Source organism: Eumetopias jubatus, unplaced genomic scaffold (genome assembly GCF_037043125.1).
Source record: "Eumetopias jubatus isolate StellerSeaLion01/CBP00866 unplaced genomic scaffold, mEumJub1_p1.0 scaffold_1, whole genome shotgun sequence".
NCBI lineage: Eukaryota > Metazoa > Chordata > Mammalia > Carnivora > Otariidae > Eumetopias > Eumetopias jubatus.
Genome location: NW_028274807.1, coordinates 209119791 through 209139934, shown reverse-complemented (window position 1 = coordinate 209139934; position 20144 = coordinate 209119791). Strand labels below are relative to the sequence as shown.

The 20144-nt window shown below is 49.8% G+C and overlaps 1 protein-coding gene across 1 annotated transcript in view; it reads right to left on the bottom strand.

Annotated features, from left to right (window-relative positions):
- Positions 1 to 18452, bottom strand: part of CACNA1A (calcium voltage-gated channel subunit alpha1 A) — a 265173-nt gene extending 246721 nt beyond the window's left edge. The window contains exon 1 of the mRNA XM_028088869.2: positions 18190 to 18452. Within this exon, the coding sequence (XP_027944670.2) occupies positions 18190 to 18452 (263 nt within the window). The remainder of the gene's footprint in view (positions 1 to 18189) is intronic.
- Positions 18453 to 20144: the final 1692 nt, after the last annotated feature.

Genomic DNA, 20144 nt, shown 5'->3' with positions numbered 1-20144 from the left:
AGGAGGGGACAAAACTGGGACCTAAACCCTGTTTCCTGACACCTCTGGCATCAGCCCTGGAACAAAGGTGAGGAGAGTAAGGCACTTACTTCGGGGACAGAATTTAACAGCTGCCCGGCCAGGTCTCAGGCAGCCAAGGCTGCCACAACATGGTGCACAAACTAAGCAACTTCACCACCAGAAATGTATTGTCTCCCAGTTTTGGAGGCCAGAAGTCTGAGATCAAGGTGTTGGCAGGGCCAGGCTCCCTCTAAAAACCCTAAGGAAGGCTCTGTTCCAGGCCTCCTTCCTACCTTCTGGTAGTTCTCTGGTCTGTGGCAACATAATTCAACCTTGACATGGTGCTCTCCCCAAGTCCACATGTCTGGGTCCAAATTTCCCCTTTTTCTAAGGACACTGGTTGCATTGGACCAGGGCCCACTCAAATCCAGTCTGCCTCATCTTAACTAATCACATCTACAACAACCCTGTTCCAAACAAGGGCACATTCTGAGGTACTGGGAGTTAGGACTTCAGGACGTAGGAATTCCGGGGGATGACACAATTCAACCCGTAACGCACGCCAAGTAGTATTGGAGCCGGAGGCCAAAGGAATAATCAGAAATACTGATCTTGCCCCTATTTAAAATTTTGGTGTTTTGCTCATCACAGCTGTTCACATTGACTTTTGATTTTTTTAAATATTGCATTGAAATATTTACCTTGATGACTGAGTTTTTTGGGTGCCCCTTAAATTTTGCACCCAAAGCAAATGCCTCACCCCCGTCTGGGTCTTGAATGGCATTTTCTCCGTGATTTCAAGTTTGCCGCCAGTGGTTCCCCAACCACATCTGCAAAGTCTCCGTCTGGCCTCCAGGGGGGGCTTGTTCAGGCCTCGGAGGTTAAGGGAGCTGGGCCCTTTCACTCCCTTAACCAAGGCTGTCCGGCTGTCCACCCAGGAGATGTCTTCTTGCCCTGGGAGCAAAGCAGACAGTGACCAGCCCAGCCCTTTCTCTGACTGCTCTCAAGTCCACCCCTCAGCCATTCCAGCTCCGCCTTGTCCCTCTACTTCCTGTATCCTTCCCGTTTGTGAAAAAGCCCCTCAGAAGCAAGCCTTTCTGCTTGGCCAGTAATATGCGGGAAGCATGACATTGGGTGTCTTGAGATGCAGTGATTCGGTGACATTTACTTTGACCATTTCAAAACACACAGGAGTCCTCGCGGCACACCACCTGTGTGGATGCCAACCTGTGGAAGGGTTTGGTGTTCTGAGATTTGATTAGAATGATTCAGCACTAGCCACGTCAATCGGCTCACCTTCCATGGGCCCCCTTGTCCCACTGAGACAGACACCATCTTTCTAAGAACTGGGGGAGGGGTAGGAGTGCTGCTGGAGAGGAAGAGAGGGGAGGGAAAGCATTCAGGGCTGTAGGCACAATCCAACAAGGCAATCTTGGAGAGAGCTATTTTAATTCATTAATATATTACCCACTTCTATGCACAAAGAATACATCTCAAATTACGGGGAAGGTTCAAACTTGACAGATCTCGTAATAGCGACAAGAATAGGAGTAAGAATAAATAGGAAACAATTCAAGGCACCCCCTGCACGCCAGGCGCTTTACATGCATTAACTCACCTGATGTCATAGATATGATCACTATCTCATTTTACAGATGAGGAAACCAAGGCCCAGGGAGGTGAAGTGACTTGCCCAAGGTCACACAGCTGGTAAGTAGCAGAGTCAGAACTCAAACCCAGACCACATGGGGACACTGTCTGTTCTCTGAACTGCTAGGCTACAGCTGCCCCTATTCCTGTTATTGCTATCATAATATCAATGGTGATTCTAATAATGATAATATTAATCATCGTGGACATCCAACACTAATCATTACCAGTTTGATTGTAATAGTAACCCAACACTGCATCATTTAGAGAGTGAAAGGCATGGAATCACAAGCAGAAATGCAAACCTTGGAATATCCAGGGTCCTGTTTTTGGATTCTGAGAGGAAGTTCCTGGCACCTCTTTACCCGGCTGGGGCACCATCCCGAGGCTCCTGTGGGTTGAGCTGCCGGTGGCTCCCAGCCCAGTGCCCAGCCCCAGGTGGGCTCAGTTCTGGTGCTCTTTCTGCTCCAGGCTGCCCCCCATCCCTCTTCACTGGCAGCAGGCAGGGGCTAAACTCAGCCTGAACCCACATCCTTAATCCGCTTCTTCCTCTGCCCTTTTCTGCGTCCCTCATTTTCCGTAGACCACTGGTTCTCAAACCGGAAACACCCCCAGAGGTTCTGACTTAATTGGTAAGGAGTGAAGCCCAGCCATCAGGATTTTTTAGAACCTCCCCTGGTGATTATAATGTGCAGCCAACTTTGAGAAGCACTGCCTTAGAGGTCTCTCCCAAGAACACCCCCTCGAGAAATCCCTTGCCCAAAATTCCCCATCTCAGGCTATGCTTTCAGGGAACCTGACTCAACATACATGCTTCTGGTGGAATGTGCCCTCACAGCGGCCAAGACCTCTTATGTGCCTGCGCCCAACCCACAGACAGGATGGCATCCTGGTCATGTAGATGGAGCAGCAAAACCAGGGGATGGCTGAAGGGGGCAGGAGAGGAAGCATGTGCGTGTGTGAGAGAGGGATGGAGGGAAACAGAGACAGAGACAGAGAGACCCAGAGAGAGGAGGACACCCAGGGAGAAGAAGAAGAATTCAGATAGACAGAGACAGAGAAATAGAAGACCAGAGAGAGACGGAGACACACAGAGGGAGGGGGGAGGGAGGGAGGGAGGGAGGGAGGGAGGGAGGGAGGGAGGGAGGGAGGGAGGGAAAGGGAGGAAGAGAGAGGGTCAGAGGGAGAAAAGACAAATTCATAGAGACAGAGCAAGAGGAAGCCTCTTCTATTATTCAGCCCTGCCTGCTCTTTTGGCAAAGACCACAACCAGGGTATCTCTGACCTCTGACCCTGCAACACTTGGGGCACCCAGAGACCTGCCTCCGGACCCCCACCCACTGGCGGGAGGGAGGGGGCCTCCAGAAGGGTCCCCAGAGCTCCCAGCCTTCTGATCTGATGCGGCCAAGGCAGCACCTCCTCAGGGCTCTGCAGTAGCTCACCAGCTTTGGTTAGTTAAATTTAGCTTAGGCTCCTCAGCTCTGAGTAAATTGCCTCTCTGCAGAGGAACGGAACGGGACTAAACCTGTTTACAGTGTTTGAAACCCACTCACTACAATATTTTGCAACCATCACAATAATGACTCGGATCCTCATCTCAGACGTCTCTCTGGAACTCAGGTGGGTGCGGGGACTTTCAGAGCCACCTGGCATGGGGGTTAGTTAGAAGGCTACACGCTGGGGTCAGGCAGATGTGGGCTCAATCCCAACGCTTGCAACTGACCTGCAATATGTGGTGGCTCATCAGTGTGCCTGTCAACAGTATCAGTGATCTCTGCCCCCCTCCCCTCGGGTTTCTGTAACAGATGACACGAAACGCCGGGGGCTGAGCTTGGTGGCCAGCAAATGCCAGAGACCAACAGCTCGGTGGTGCCAATGGAACAAAATCTGAGGTCAGGATGCTAGGATTCAAATGCCACTTGTGCCCTGTGGGACCCAGGGTAAGTGATCTAACCTCTCTGTCCCTCAGTTTCCCCATGGGTAAAATGGGGACAAGGATAATACCTAACTCACGAGCATGTTGGAAGGCGAATCAAGTTAATCCTTGGGAAGCGCTTTGCAAATCTGCCATGCCGAACAATTCCAGAGCACATACATAGTCTATGTAAATGGTGCCCGCAGAGTTGGGCAAAGCAGCCGCTGACAGCTGTTATTCATGATTTTATCCACTGGGCTGTCTGTTGTGGGAAGGACTGTGCTAGGGGCTTTACATCCATCACTCGCTTCACCCTCCTAAGAACTCTATGAACAGGTATCATTATGATCCCATTTTACGGCTGGGAAAACTGAGGCTCAGAGAGGTTGGAACACTGATGCATAATCATACAGCTGGGAAATGATGGAGTAGGGATGCAATCCTAGGTTCATCTCAGGCAGTGGGCCAGAGCCGAGCCACCCAGTCAATTAATCTAGTCGGATTACCGTCAACCTTAATCTCATCATTAGCAATTCATTCCAGGATGGGCGGCATGGGTCAACATGGGTCAATATGACCCAGGGAGAAGTTTACCAGGGTCTTCTGGGAAGGAAGCTTCTTGCTCTCACGAGAGCATCACAGGAAGCCAGTCTTTCCTTCTTCCTAGATGTTAACCGGGGTAACAGCCGTCTACAAACCTGAGAGAAGCCAGCCTAAGAACAAAACCGGCTCCAGGGGAGAATGCTGAGAGAATTACAAAGGAAGTTGGATCCTTGATCAAACTGTGCTTGAAGCCCACATCCCTCTAGTAAAACCAATAATGAGTATAGAGTTTCCTTCTGGGATGATGAAAATGTCTTAAAACTAGACAGAGGTGATGGTGGCACAACATTGTGAATGTGCTAAATGCCCCTGAATTTTCACTTTAAAATGGTTAATGCTTAATTTTATGTTATGTGAATTATACTTCAATTTTTTTTTAAAGAGTAAGTTGGGTTTTCTGTTACTTGCAGCCAAAAGCTCCATAATCAATTCCTCTGACCAAAGCAGTGGGTTTTCCATTCCCCACCCCAAATCCTCTGGACACCATTTTGCGTATCCATATTTCTCAGACTCACTCACATTACCCATTTGCAGACTATGCTTCCTTTATACCATCCCATAATCATCTTATCATTTAATAACAAGTCTCTGCCTAAAATTCTAGACAAAAGTCTTTGCTCAAAAGTCTACAGTCCTAGGGGAAAGCCATGAGGTCGCTCATTTAATCAGCCCATGTTTATTCAGAAACTACTATATGCTTTACACTGCACGTGGCCATAGGAAGGATTCAAACGCAACTCCATAAAAGTTCTCACTCATTTATTCCTCTGTCTGTTCATTCACTCAAAAATATTTGCTGAAAGGGGCGACGGGGTGGCTCAGTCAGTTGAGCATCTGACTCCTGGTTTCGGCTCAAGTCTTGATCTCACGGTCGTGGGATCGAGCCTGAGTTGGGCTCTGTGCTCAGTGGGGAATCTGCTTCACATTCTCTCTCCCACCCATTGTCTCTCGCAAATAAATAAATAAAATCTCTAGAAAAAAAATATTTGTTGAGTGCCTACCGATTCCCTGGAAGTTCTAGATGCTGGGATGCAATAGGTGGACCAAAGTCTTGCCCACGGAGGGCTGGTGTCCTGGGATGCAGGTAGAGAGAAACAAGCAATAGATACCACAGCAAAGGATTAGGTGTCAAAACAGTGATGCAGGGACTGTAAATGTTATGAAAGTTTCAAGGAGGATTCACTGAGGCTATTCTTAAAAAATCAATAGTATTTGGGAAGGAATTAGAAGGGAAGGGAAGAATGTGATCCCACATAGCAGAAGAGAGACCAGCATGCAGTGTCTGGGGCAGTCACGACTGCTGCGATCAGAGTTGGGATGGCCCAACAGTGCAGCTGTAACAGACAACCTCCAGCCCTGGTGGCTTAGCAGAACCGATGTTCATGTCTTGCTCCTGCTGCACGTCCAACGTGGGAACAGGAGGCTGGGATCTGGATCCAGGATGACAGAAGTCCATCTTGTCACAGCAGGAAGAAGGGAATGTGGCATGTCCCACAGGGGCTTTCGAGACTCCACCTAGAAATGACCTATCCTTAAGGCGGAGGAGGCAGAGAACCAGCCGTATCACGGACGGTGAGTATCAGCTGTGATCAATATCACCGGTGCCTGTGATAATCTCCACCTTCTAACTGCTCTTCCCGTTAGAATGTAAACTCCCCAAGAGGAAAAACCTTGGCCAAGCTGACTTTGCAAAACAGTTGCAAAATAGTTAACAATCACTATCCGACCCCTCGCTCAGTGCTTGGGACAACACAGAAGCAGAGTCAATGTCTGATGAAAACTCAGATGGGAAGCCTTGGCAGCATTGAAGAACAGGACTCGTAAGTCGGGGGAGGTGGCAACCGTCTAAGAAGATGGTCAGGAGGTTGGTCCGGTTCTCCACGGGGAGACTGATGAAGACCAGAACTCAGGGGCAGAGTGGGGTTGTTAGATGCCCACCAACACAAGATGAGCAAAACACTTCAAAGCAAGAACGGAAAATACTCGGTGGCACACCAAGAGGAGTCAAAACATGACTCCCATGTCCTGATTACATGGACTCTGTGACTAGGAGAACAGAGGTGCTGCTCATCCACCTCCCCGCCAACTCCACACGACCCAGGATCTGGCTCTCAGCCATTGCTCACCTGGAGCTCCCTGCTTTCTTCCCTGTCTCTGTCTACTTGATCTCTATTGGATCTGATGCCGTGGACCCCATTCTCCCTCTTGGAACTCTACCTTCCCTTGCTCTGCATGATCCAGTTGTAACCTCCTTAGCTGGTTCTTCCAGTCATTTCCAAGGATCATGCCTCTTTGTTCTTGTTCTGTTCTGGAATGATCTGCTTATCCTTGCTTGGGTCTCGGCTCATGAGTCCTTTAGAAAGCTGAAGCTAATCCCTCTGTTTATACCTCTCTTAAAGTATTTATCTCACTGGACCAGTCTATGGCTATGTCTTGGATTTCACTGAGGGCACCAACTGGGAAGTATTCACCCTTATATCTCTGACATATAACACAGGAGATGACTCCCACCAACTTCTTCAAATGCATTTCTCACCACTGTCCCCCTCACTCACCTTGCTCCAGCCACACCAGCTTGCCTTTGCTGGTCCTCAAACATACCAGGCATGCTCCTGCCTCAGGGCCTTTGCACTCGCTATTCTCTCTACCTGGAACTTCCTTCTCCAAGAACTTTGCATGGGTGGCTCATCCCCCTCATTCAGGACTCGACTCAAATATCAGCTCACCAGATGGGCCATCCCTGCCCACCTTTTCTAAGATATTCCTGTCCCGGTCACACTTTACTCCAACACCCTGGATTATGCAATTGTCATCCTCATTCTACAAATGTGTCAACTGAGGCATATGACGTTGGTCCAGTAATTGAAGGAGTCTGGACTTGGTACCAGAAGTTAGGTGCTGTTGACACATTAAAATTACAAAGCTGGTAAGAAGCTGGGCCAGGATTTGAACCAAAGCACTCTGGCTCCCAAGCCCACAGGCTTAACCACTTTGCTCTGTCTCACAATTCCCCCAGGCTCTGTTTCTACCTCCTTCTTCCCTACTCTGTTCTACCCTCTAACTTCTTACAGCTTCCTGGGTAAGTTCACTTTGACCCTCCCCAAACAAGAAACTCCAGAATTCCCTCTGAAACCACCTCTTCCTTCATTCCCTAGATGAAGTAGGACTTAACTTGTCTTTTTTTTTTTCTTAAGATTTTATTTATTTATTGGTGGGGGGGAAGCACAGAGGGAGAGTGAGAGGAAGAAGCAGACTCCCTGCTGAGCAGAGAGCCCAACTCGGGGCTCGATCCCAGGACCCTTAAGCATCCGAGGCAGATGCTTAACCAACTGAGCCACCCAGGCACCCCGGACTTAACTTGTTTTTAATTCAGGGAGTCTGTGACTTTGGGGAAAAAAGACACATCCTAATTGTCACTGCCTCTAGCTGAAATTATGAACAGAGGCAAAACGTTCCAGTAGTATTAACAGTGTTAATACAGTGACTTTGTCATCAACAGAAAACACAATTTATGTCACATTTCAATGATTACAGAAATCTTGAAATATCATTTACTCCCATCACTACCCGGAAATTGTTAGGCCTGTCACTAGATCTCGGTTTTTGCGTGTTATTAAAGAGGCATATTTGTAAGAGTATGACAAACCCGTTGCTTCAGATATTTTGGTTACTAATTTTTACTATAATTGGTCTTCTTTGTGTTTGATTTTATGCACTTACTTTTTTAAGACTTATTTATTTTAGAGAGACAAAGAGGGGGAGGGGAAGGGGCAGCAGGAGAGGGAGAGAGAGAATCTCAAGCAGACCCTGCACTGAGTGGGGCGTCCAACGTGGGCTCCATCCCAGGACCCCAAGATCGTGAACTGAGCCGAAATCAAGAGAAAGACGCTTAACGCACTGAGCCACCCAGGCGCCCCTGATTTTATGCATTTAAAAACAAAATTCTGAAAAGGGGTCCCTGCACTTCCTCAGACTGCGAAGGGGTCCTTGTGGGTGTGTCTTTTCGAATCCTCCCCTGTGGCATGCTTCTCCAGCCCTGCTCCCCATCCTCTACCCCAGGAAACCCTCCTCACCATCTCCATGACCCACCCCTGACTCCCCAGACTATCTCTCCTACCCATGCACACCCCATAACTCTGCTCACACCTCTCTTCCAATACAGCCTTCTCTGTTACAGGAAGTTGTGGTCTCCTGCCTCAGAAGAAACATTCTTTGGAGTCAACACCCTTCTTGTCTCTTTGGAAATCCAGAAATCATTCAGGAAATTATACCAGCTATGCCCAAAGACAGGGGGAGGAAGGTGCCTTTAAGGGTAGCAAATGGGAGGATGTGGAGGTTGGGGGATCCCCAAGTACAGACTAACTGTTCCCCAAGAGTGGTAGGATGCATAGGGCATCTGGTGTTCTAGGTTCTAGGCTTCCCCAAAGATTCCTGGGTCCCAAATGTGTCTCAGAAACAGTTGAATCTCCAGCTGGAAGGGATCTTGCAGGGCAAGGGAAGGTCTCAAAGGTAACCAGTGTGGACTGATGGCTCAGGGGTTTCCTACCTATTCCAGATCCCCATCTGCATTCAAGGTATCCATACGGGCAGGCATGTCAAATGCACTGGGCAAAATTTAAAATACTTACCAACCAGCAAGAGGCACCACCCCTAGAGTGCGGATCATTAGGAGGCATGGGAGGACCCAGAAGGGACCTGGTGGGTGGGGGAGCTCACTCAGTGGGGGGCGGGGGGGGAGCTCCAGGCTATTTACTAACTGGTATGGAAATATTTTAATATTTTAACAATAAGCTGTACCAATGTGTCCCAGCTGAATATCTGAATACACAGAGAAGAGATAATTGAAGCCAAAAGAATACGAATCCAAACCGTGAATCATATGAGAATAATTCCGTGTTGGCTTAGGAATGGATTAGACATGATTTTTAATCCTCCAGTGGATTTTAAGTTTCCAAGTTGTGTGTAAACCTGGGGACCTCCTCTGAGTATATCGTAAGTAAAATGAGAAACGATGACCTTGCGGCCTTGGTTCTCAAGCATGACTGCATGTTAGAATCACCTGGAAACTTTGAAAATGCCAATGCTCAGACCCCACTCCCAGAGTGGGATTTAATGGGGTACAGATGGCCTCGGCGTTGGGGTTTTTACAACTTCCCAGGTGATCCTGATGTGCAGTCAAAGTTGGGAACCACTGACCCAAAGCCATGCCTCTCAAAATGTGGACCCCAGACCACCAGCAGCAGCATCCTGGGGAGCTTTTGAGAAATATAGATTCTCAGGCCCTACCCAACCTGCCAAATCAGAAACTCTGGTGAGTCCGGGGCTATCTGTGCTCTAAGAGGGGCAATGACGGGTGCCAAGGCTATGAGGGCCAGCAGAATCAAAAATCTGCTACTGATTATCCTGTAGGACAGCCCTGCCAAATGGACACACTATCACCAAAAACCTTCCCCACTGCAAAGAAACCCAAGACTCCAGCATGCTGCTAACCTGCCGCAGTCAGCCAGAGTCCAGCACACAGGCCTGACTCGGGACTGGAGATCGTGGACACGGATCTGAAGAGAATGGGTCAGCCTATTGGCTGCCCTTGTAGGAACCAACCAAGCCGACATGGCAGGTAAAGGCTGAGAAAGAAAACACACAAGAAAGGGTCCACATTCCATGACAGAGAAACCCAAGGAGCTCTCCACCATGGCTCTATTCGATGAAGCCTCTTTTAAACCAAGCATCCATATTCTGAGGCAGGAACTGAAGAGTTCCACAGTGTTCCAGAGGGCTCACCAACAGGCCCAATACACAGGCGCCATGCCAGTTTGTCATGCCTCTTGCTAAGACACAGACTGGAGAAACGAGATGTTGCATACTCCCCAGGCCATTCCCAGACCACATGAGGGGAAAGACAGGCTGGCTTTTCCTCCAAGACCCTGTTATCCGAGCCCTGCCATGTCAATGTGCTCTCCCAAACTCTCTGCACCAGGATCTCCCCCAGAGCCCAGGAAGGCTGTGGTATTTGCCCAAGGTCACCCAGCTCTTGTAGGATGGGCTACGATTTGATGGCAGCTCCTTTTGCCTCCAAATCTATCATTCGTACATTTGGGACCTTCCAGAAAAACTTAAAACAGGCAAGAACAGCCTTCTGGGATGGCAGAGGACCAGATTTGCTTTGCGAGCTGACTTTTTCGGGAGACGGTGGCATTGTTCTTTAACTGCACTGTTGTGGATCTGACTCCTGGCCCTGGACTCATCTGGAGGTTATAAGACCTGCCCCCCCCTTCCCTAAGGGGCTGTGACAAGTTGAAAATGTTAGAAGGTGAGAAATTATTTCATTTTATTTTATCCCAATTTGGCCTCTTTGAGCTGACTCCAGCAGCAGATTTAGAGGACGGGTTATGTGTGCCACACTCACCTTCAAGATTTTATAGATTTCATTCTGAACCTGTCTCAGAAGCAACACAACCACGTTCAACAGATATCGAGTTGTCTTCTACCCACAAAGCTCTGTGCTGCGCAAAGCCCAAGATTCAAGGATCAGTAAGGAAAGGATCCTCCTTCATCAAATTTAGTACCTAAAAGGCAGGGGAAAGCTTAATGTTCACACGTCATTCATTCATTCTACTGTGCCAGGCATTTCCAAGTTCATGAACTTGCAAGAAGAGGAATTAAGAGCTTGGGCTCTGAACTTGGACAGATCCAGGTTCCAAGGCTGATTCTGCCCCATAGTCTCTATCATTTTCCTTTCTGTGCCTCAGTGGCCTCTTCTGTGAAATGGGTGCTGGGGTGAGGACCCCCCCCCCCGCCATGAGCTCACACCCGAAGCCCCTTGGCCCAGGGCCAGGCCCATGGTGATTGTGGGATAAATGAGGACTGGTCTCTGTGTACCCCCTGGGTGATGTGTACAGTCGTTGTCTGCATGTCTGTCTCCTCCTCTAGGTAGACCCTCCTGAGTACATCATGCAGGACTTGGAACCAGAGGATGCCCTGGACAGAGAAATGAAGAGAAAAAGACGTTCACTGGCTCAAAGAGACTTGCAGGTCTCCAAGCCAGAGAAAGAGAGGTCATCAATATAGATGTTCAAGTTCCTAGGGATCGATTCACTCAACAAACATTGGCACCTTCTATGCACTGTGGACACTGCAGGGGACAAGGAAGACAAAAAACCCTGCTCTTATGTGGCTGGCAGCCCAATTTAGAAGGAAACACACAGTTTCAGGCAATGAACAGAGTGATGTGATCCACAGTGTGGATCTGTGCTGAGACATCTGTGCTGAAACTGGAAAGCAAGAAGGAGCCAGCCATGCCAAGGGCATTCCTGACAGAGGCAATAGCAAGTGCAAAGGCCCTGAGGTGCAAACACTACTTGAAAATACTGGGAACGGAAGGTAGGCCAGTGAGACTTGACCGAAGTGAGAAGAGTCATGGTGGAAGTTCATTCAGAGATGAAGCCGATGGATCCCTCCCCCCGGGGTGGGGGAGCAGTACAGACAATCTGGAGGGCACAGGTGCACAGACACTATCAAGAGACACTTGGGGTGGGGCGCCTGGGTGGCTCAGTTGGTTAAGCGACTGCCTTCGGCTCAGGTCATGATCCTGGAGTCCCGGGATCGAGTCCCGCATCGGGCTCCCCGCTCAGCGGGAAGCCTGCTTCTCCCTCTGACTCTCTCCCCTCTCATGCTCTCTCTCTATCTCATTCCCTCTCTCAAATAAATAAATAAAATCTTTAAAAAAGAGAGAGAGAGAAACTTGGGGTGTTGAAAAGACAGACTTCTGAAGTGATGGAAGCAGGAAAAAAGATTGGAATCAGCAATGGGCAAGAAGGCAACTCTGGAGGGACGTTTGTTCACAAGCTGCTTGGGTTTCAAAAATGAGCATAGAAAATCTGATAGATCATAAGGGATGGGGGGGATGGGGACGGCACCATGGGGCAGGGATGTGCCCCAGGCCCTCCATGGCTGGCCACAGCCAAAGCTCTACTACTTCAAAGGACAAAAGGAGGGTCTTTCTGCACTAAAAACCAGCCAGCCGCACTGAAAAAGAAACTCCCTGGGACCAGACCTATATTTTTTTTAAATATCAAGTAGGCTAGAACTGTCCAACTGCCTCCCTTAAAAAAGAAGGAAAAAAAGTGCTCCGATTTCCAAGCAGGTCTTTAAAGGTCAGATTTGGTTTAATTGTGATGTCTAAACAACCTGCTATTTTTTTTTTTAACTGTGTAAACTGAGGCCTCTGGGTGCTTAATGGTTTACCCTCCCTGGGACTATAGCAAACTGGTATCAAGGCTCACTACGTGCCTACATTGTTTTAAACGCTTGCCATATGATGATGCATTAAATTTCATCTTTGTAGGAATTCCAGAAATGAGCGTGATTATCCCCACTTTACAGACTAAGAAACTGAGGCACAGAGAGAAGAATGTCCATCCCCCTGAGTCACAGAGTCTGTGAGGGGCAGAGCTAGGATGTGAGCTCCCGCCATCTGGCTCCCAGTCCAGGTATTGAACCACACCCCAGCCCAAGGCCAGATGGGCCCCACACTTGACCCCAGGACCCACCTGAAGCCTTCAGCCCTCTGGGAGCCCTTCAAACCTCGAGATCCGCCCCCCCCAATTCATTTTTACAAGGCCCTTGTGCATGAAAAAAGACATTGCCATATATGTAGTGATGGAGTATCATACGATGAAAATTGGATTCTCGCTTTGGGGCTGCCTTCCATTTCTCAGAACACTGAGAAAGAAGAATGAGCCCGGGAGGTGGGTACCGGGACTGGTGAGCAGACCGCCTCCCATTCTGGGCTGCCCGCGTCCGCTCCGCTCGGGAGCCACACCGCCACCTGGTGGCTAGCCATGGCATCCGCAGGCGAGCGGGGGCACCGCTGGGGGAGAACTGGGCTCCCCTGGCCTGGGTATCCACCAGGTCACCACCAAAGCCGGCTGTTCCAGCCCAGGGGCCCACAAACTCCTGCAAATGGCCTATTTTCAGCTTTGCAGCCCAGTGTGTTACAGACTCGACTCCACCACTGTGGTGCAGAAGTAGCCACAGGATGAGAGGTGCATAAACCAACCAAGGTGCGTTCCAAAAAAACTTACTGCACATTGAATTTTGAATTTCATACAATTTCACATATCAAGAAACATTACTCTTCTTTTGATATTTTTCAACCACTTAAACATGTGAAAACCTTTCTTAGCCCGTGGGCCATACGACAGGTGTCTGGTCAGATTTGGCTCTCTCACTGTAGCTTCCTGACCCCAGTTCCAGAAGATAGGGACCCAGCAAAGAACAAACCCGGCAAAAATTCCTGCCCCCGGGGAGCTAGTGGAGAGAATACAAGTAATCAACAAGATAAAAAGCCAAATGTGTAATAAATATGAGTTGGTCATCAGCACTCATCAGAAAAATAAAGTAAGGCAGAAGGAAATGGTAAGTATAGAGGCTAAATTTTAAACAGGGTGGTGAGGAAAGCCTTGCTGAGGAGAGGCTAGAAGGAGGTAAGGAAGGAGCCATATGAGTGTAGGGGTTAAAGCTATTCCAGTCAGAGGGCACAGCCAATGCAAAGGTCCTGAGACAGGACTGCCCTGCTGTGTTCAAGGAACAGTGAGGAGGTCCAGGTGGCTGGAGCAGGGTGAGTAAGGAGGAGAGTGAGAAGAGGTGAAAGCAGGGAAGTGACAGGCAGATCACACAGGACCTTGATGGCCTTCGGGAGGACTTCGGTTTTGACGCAAGTGAGGTATGAGCCCCAGAAAACCCAAATCCATCTCAACAACCACTGAGGTCACATGTGGTTTAAACATGCTCCTTGGGGTCCAGTGGCACTAGTCATTTTACCAACAGTCCCATATAATCCTAAATAATCCTAATTTGTCCAGCAAAAACCTTCTTCCTCACCTGGCACGTCCCCTCCTCTCAGCTCAGGCTCCGGCGACCAGGACAATTTAGGCTGCCCCTCCCAGCCCCAACTGGTGACCTGCAGGATGGCTGAGCCTGAGCCCCCACATCCTAGAAACAGCCAGTTCTGGCCTGGGAGTCCAGATCCTGCCACCCTGTCCTGACTCAGCCCCCAGGTGCCTCAGTAACCCTGGGGACCTGCTTGCCCACGTGCATAAGGAGGAATAATAATACCACCACCCGCTCGAGCTGCTTCACAAGCTTGCTGTGTGCCCGTGATGAGTCGTGGAGCACCGAAACACTCGAAAATAATGACATTCTGCACCATCTATTTAGAACAGTGATGATGAGGATTAAATGAGTTAATGTATAGAAAGGGCTTGGCGCTGCACCCTGCAGATAGTAAGTGCTCCATAAATGTTGGTTATGATCACTATCCTCACAGCATGGTAAGTTTCATTCACGGTTCTCCTTGCAGTTTGCTTGGCTCTCCTCCCCCCACCCTCCGTTCTCCCACCTGGGCCCTCTGTTCTCTGACCATGACAGTGACGGTGGTGATGACTGAGAACCTGGCTGTTTAGACTAACCTCCCGCCTCACGTGGGAGCCTGTTAGAAAGAAATGCAGGGTCGCAGGGCACCCCACCCCAGCCCTGCTGGAACCTGCGTCTCATAAGGCCCTGCAGGGGGTTGCCGGCACAGGATGAGAACCAGCCTGCAAATCCTCCCCAGGGAGGCCCTCGGGGGGAGGAGGGGGTTCCCCCACCAGATCACAGCCCCTCGGCACTCTTCCTGCTGGTCGCCATTTGTTTCATGTTGGATTTTCCTGCTGGGTGGAGAGCATCATTGCGGGGCGAGAGCAGACTATTGACTGATGTGTCCCCAAGGCCCCACATGGAGCTGAGCACAGAGAGGGTGTCCTAGATATTGGTAAAAGAAGTAGGGATGCCTGGACGGCTCAGTCAGTTAAGCTTCTGCCTTTGGCTCAGGTCATGATCCCAGGGTCCTGCGATCGAGTCCCGCTTTGGGGGACTCCTTACTCAGCGGGGAGTCTGCTTCTCCCTCTGCCCCTCCTCATGTTCCCTCTCTCTCTCTAATAAACAATATAAAATATTTTTAAAAAAAAAAGATATAATGACCGAATGCAACACACAGACCTTCCCGATGGAAAGAAATCAGCTGTAAAAAGACAAGTGGAGACATTTGAATGTGGAGTGGAAGTTAGGCGATATTTTTAAAAGTCACTGTTAATTCTGCCAATGGGATTATGAGTATGAAAATGTCTGTGTGGTTTGGAGATGTCGTCTGAAGCTTGTGAAATCATACAAGGTCAGGGACTGGTTTGAAAATAGCTCAGAAAATAAAGACAAAAATGGATTTATGATGTAAGTCTGGCAAAATTCTGATAATTATTAAATTTGGGTGATGTGTACGTGGGCTTCACTGTTCTCTCTACTCAGTGTATTTGAACATCTTCAGAGGAAGAGCTCTGACACAGTATTCAAAAAGTGAAAGTAAACTTCAAAAACAGGAGCTTTTGTACCATTAAATTCAAAAAATGAAAACCACTTAAAAATAATGTATCCCATTGGTGCCGCATCTTTTTGACATTTCTATTTTATGTGTATTATTGTATAGGGCATACGATAAATATAGCAGAATACTTATATAACTGACAAATAAATAAAAATATATGTGTTATGGTGTGCTGAAAGCATGTTTGTTTTACTGGTAGGGGTAGGAGTTCAGAAGTTTGGAGCTCGTGGCTATAAAGATTGCGAATCTTCATATGATCCTAGAAAGCAACAGGAATGGGAAACCGAGGCATGAGTTGGCCATTCAAGGAGGTTGTGGTGGAACTGACACTGTAACCGATGTCTCCTGATTCTGAAGACCCTCCACCGCTCCTCTCTTTTTCCCTGATATGACTGATTTTCTTTCTGAGTGATTGGAAAGTAAATCTCCGCCACTTCCTGTTGTAGCAACTCTTTGGCCAAATGGTTAAAAGCTTGGGTTCTGGGGGCATCTGGGGGGCTCGGTCGGTTAAATGTCTGCCTTAGGCTCAGATCACGGTCTCGGGGTCCTGGGATCGAGCCCAGCATCTGACTCCCTGCTCAGTGAGGACTCTGCTACTCCCTCTTCCTCTGCCCCCCAACTTGTGCTCTCTCTCCCTCTCTCTCTCTCTCAAATAAATAAATAAAATCTTAAAAAAAAAAAAAGAGCTTGAGTTTTAGAGGCTGACAGGCCCGGGGTTTGGACCCCGGGTCTGCCATTTCTAGCTGGGAGGCCCCGGGCAAGTTACTTCACTTCCCCCAGCCTCTCCTTTCTCATCCGTGAATTGAGGATAATGCAGAATCTACTACATGGCAGAACAGGAGAAGACAACAAGATTACAAAGTGTCTGTCTATCAGTAGGCGCCCAGTAAACATTAGCTGCCGTCATTATTATAAATTATAATATTTTCCTTGGGCAACTGGGAATTATTTTTTTACTTCTTTAATTCACTGACACTTTTCCTTACCCTAAAAATCTCTTTTCAGCGATCTGCAGAAATAACTCATTTTAAGCCCTTAAAGAAGGCTCACTGATTCTGAGAGAACTAATCAAATTTCTTTTCAAAAGGAAAGAAGAGAATGGAAATAAACAGAGACTCAAGAGGGACGGGAGAGGAGAGGAGGCAAGTTTTGGAGAGGGAATAATAGAAGATTGGTGTTTGGTATCGCAGCTGCAGACATTAAATGCACCCTAGTTATTTAAGGAAGGAGGGATGGACAGATAGGCAGATGAAAGATGGGTGGGTAGGTGGGTGAATGGATAGAAATATGGACAGGTAAATAGATGGGAGGAAGGAAGGAAGGGAGGAGGGGGGAGGGAGGGAGGGAGGGGAGGGGGGAGGGAGGGAGGAAAGATAGAAGGTATAAGTGAGTGGGTGGGAGGCTAGAAAGGTGGATGGGGAGGAGAAAATCAGAAGGAACACCGTGTGGAAAAATAAAGCTTTATCACATTGTCTTTCTACATGATGCCCCAATGTGCCACCAGATGTCAGCCTAACCTCAGGAAACCACCTCAGAGGCCAAATCAGCACCACCTTTTGATGAATTTTCGTTGCACTCTCTATTTACACATCCCTCATCAACACACCCCTGAACCCAACTGGCATGTATAACCCAGCTCTTCCTCCCAGCAGACAGAAACTCCAGGGAAGCCGGTGGAGAGCTGTGTGCGGTGCCGGAGACCATGTTGCTAATTTCCCAGAGGTCAGACTGGAGCCTGGAAAGGGTGGGAGAAGGGATTCCAGGGTCCCCAGGAGTGATTAGCGTCCAGGCCAGCCTCAGCTCCAGTCGCCCTGAAATGTGTATTCAGAATCCCACCTTCTTGAGGTCTGTCCAGGGATCCACCCCAGTTCTGAGCCTTTGCCAAAGAAGCTCTTGAGAAAAAGAAAAAGAAAAAAAGCACCAGCTTTCCTTCTGTACCTGGGACCGAAGCGTTCACACACACTGCTTCCATCATCAGCCTAGAGTGATTTCACGGTGAGGGTATGAGCCCAGAGGAGGCCACTTGCCCAAGATCACAGGAACAGAGCCGGCTCAAAGCCCACCCTTCCACCCCAAGGCTCCTAGACTCCTAGGAGAAGACCCACTTTCGGGGTCACTGGCAAAGAGGGAGAGGGCCCAGGACCAGAGATCCGAGAGCCAGCACATTTCCCCAGCCCCCCTCTCCGCCTGCAGTACAAACTTCATCTCCAGCCCGCAAACCCTAGTCTAACCCTAGTCTAGTCTCAGTGCTTGAGGTAGAAATGCGATTCCCGGTCCCCACCCCTCCCACGCCCCCAAAACCATTTCTCGGCCGGATTCAGGAATGCCTCCCATCGGAAATAGTCGGAGGCCATCCCCTCCGAGTGGACACCCACAGACCCGCGCGCAGGGTCTTCCGCGGACGCCCTGGTGCGCCTACCCCTATCCCCTTTGTTACTTAACCCTGGGCTGCACAGGGGTTCACAGGGGCTTACAGCAAGGCGGTGCCGGTCTACAGGCACGGAAGGGTTCAGAGGCCAGCCTCGCTTTAGGAGCGCTCTCCAGTCCCTGGGGGCGTGCCTGCCCCCCCACCCGGTGTCCCAGCCCGTCTGCCCCGCGTACTCACTCCCATTCCTTCCTCCTGGCCTGGGGGGTGCTGTGGACTTTGTGCGCCTGGTGGGCCAAGATGACATCCCGGTGGTCCACGACGCCGCCCCGCCGCTTCAGAGTGGGGCCCTGGAAGGCGCCGCTCATCCGGGTGGTCCGCGCGTCCTGCGGGCGACCGCTGGCCGTGCGGTCCGCACCCGGGGGCCCCGAGCCGCCGTCGTGCAGGGCGTCATAACTGCGCGGGGAGAACATGGGGTCCGGGACCCGGGAGGCCTTCCACATCCATGGGCCTCGCTCAGAACTCGCAGGGTCTTCGGCCTCCAGCACAGCGCGCGGCTAGAGGAGAGAGCAGAGAGCGGGCGGAGGGTGAGCGCGGCGCGCAGCGCACGGGAACAGGAGGGAAGGGAGCCCGGGGACGGCCACTCACGCTGCCCCCCGGCCGGCCGAGCGGGGTTTAGCATTTCCTTGGCAACTCGGGCCCGGGAAGCCGGTTCTCGCCAGCTGCCCGGCAACCGCCGCACCCTGATGGAGGGACACACCACGGAGGGGGGGGACGCCGGATGGCTCAGCACCTCAGTGTTCCCGTCTGCAAAACGGGTCATCAGGAGCCTGCTCGTTCACTCTCCTCAGGTTCCCGGGCCCGTGAGCGGCACAGACTTAGAAAACTGAAAAGACGAGGTCAAGGGTCCGCTTTAAAACCCACGTGGGGCGTGGCCGTCTATCCAGTGAGCCTACTCTTCGCCCCCTGGCTGGGGTTTTGAAAAAAGGGACAGGGTTCCCAGCACTCACAAATGTACCGGGTGGATACTCAGCCCCAGATAGCACTCAGAGGAACTTGGAGTCCCGAGATCTTTGTCTCCATTTTCACTCACTTACTCACTCCACAAACGCTAGGTGAGCAGCCACTGTGTAAGAGCCCTGGCTGGGAGCTGGGGACACAGCCCAGAATGAGACAAATATCCTCCTGTCGTGGAACAGACGTTCTCCTGGGGGGACAGATGTATGATGAATAAAATAAGTACATTATGTAGAGATTAGGGACTAAAAGTGTGGTGGAAATTAATCAGGAAAGGTGTATTTGTTTGCTGGGTACTAGAGTATCACAGACTGGGTGGCTTAAGGAACAGAAATTTATTTCCCCACAATTCTGGAGGCTTACAAGTCCAAGATCAAGGTGTTGGCAGCATTGATTTCTTCTGAGCCCCTCTTTTCGGCTTATAGATGGCTGTCTTCTCCCTGTGCCTCCCCGTGGTCTTCCTCTTGTGTGTCTGTGTCTTAACTCTCTTCTTACAAGGACACCAGTCCTACTGGGTTAGAGCCCGCCTATATGACCTCATTTTATTTTAATTACTTCTCTAAAGGTTCTGTTTCCAAATACGGTCACATTCAGAGGTACTGAGGGTTAGTGTTTCAATATATGAAGGGGGTGGGACACAATTGAGTCCATAATAAAGGGTGATAGAAAGTGTTGGGTGGGCTGGTTATTTTATTAAATAGGAGGTCAGAGATGGCCTCACTGAGGGAATGACATGTGCAGAGGCCCTAAGAAAGTGATGCAGGAGTCATGTGGGTATCTGAGGGAAGAGTGTTCTAGGCAGAGAGAAGAGCAGGTGCAAAAGTCCTGAGGCAGAGCTATGTGTGACTTGCTCAAGGAACAATGCGGAGGCCCTAGCAGCTGTGAGTGATTGAGGAGGGAGGAGAGGAGATGAGGCTGGGGAGGTGACGGCAGAGCTTATGGGATCTGGTGGACCATGGGAACGACTCTACTTGTTTCCTCCTGGACTGAGACCGTCCATGGCTTTCGGAATGCACACCTCACCCAGCAGCGTATTTTCCGTCTCAGACTTATTTTTCCCACCTGAAAAGTCCCCACCACTAGCCACTCCACGTCTGTCCAGGAAAAACAAACCCACTGGAAGGCTAGCATGAATGAAATAGGGTTAGGAGGCTGTATCTCCTGCACAAATGTATTAA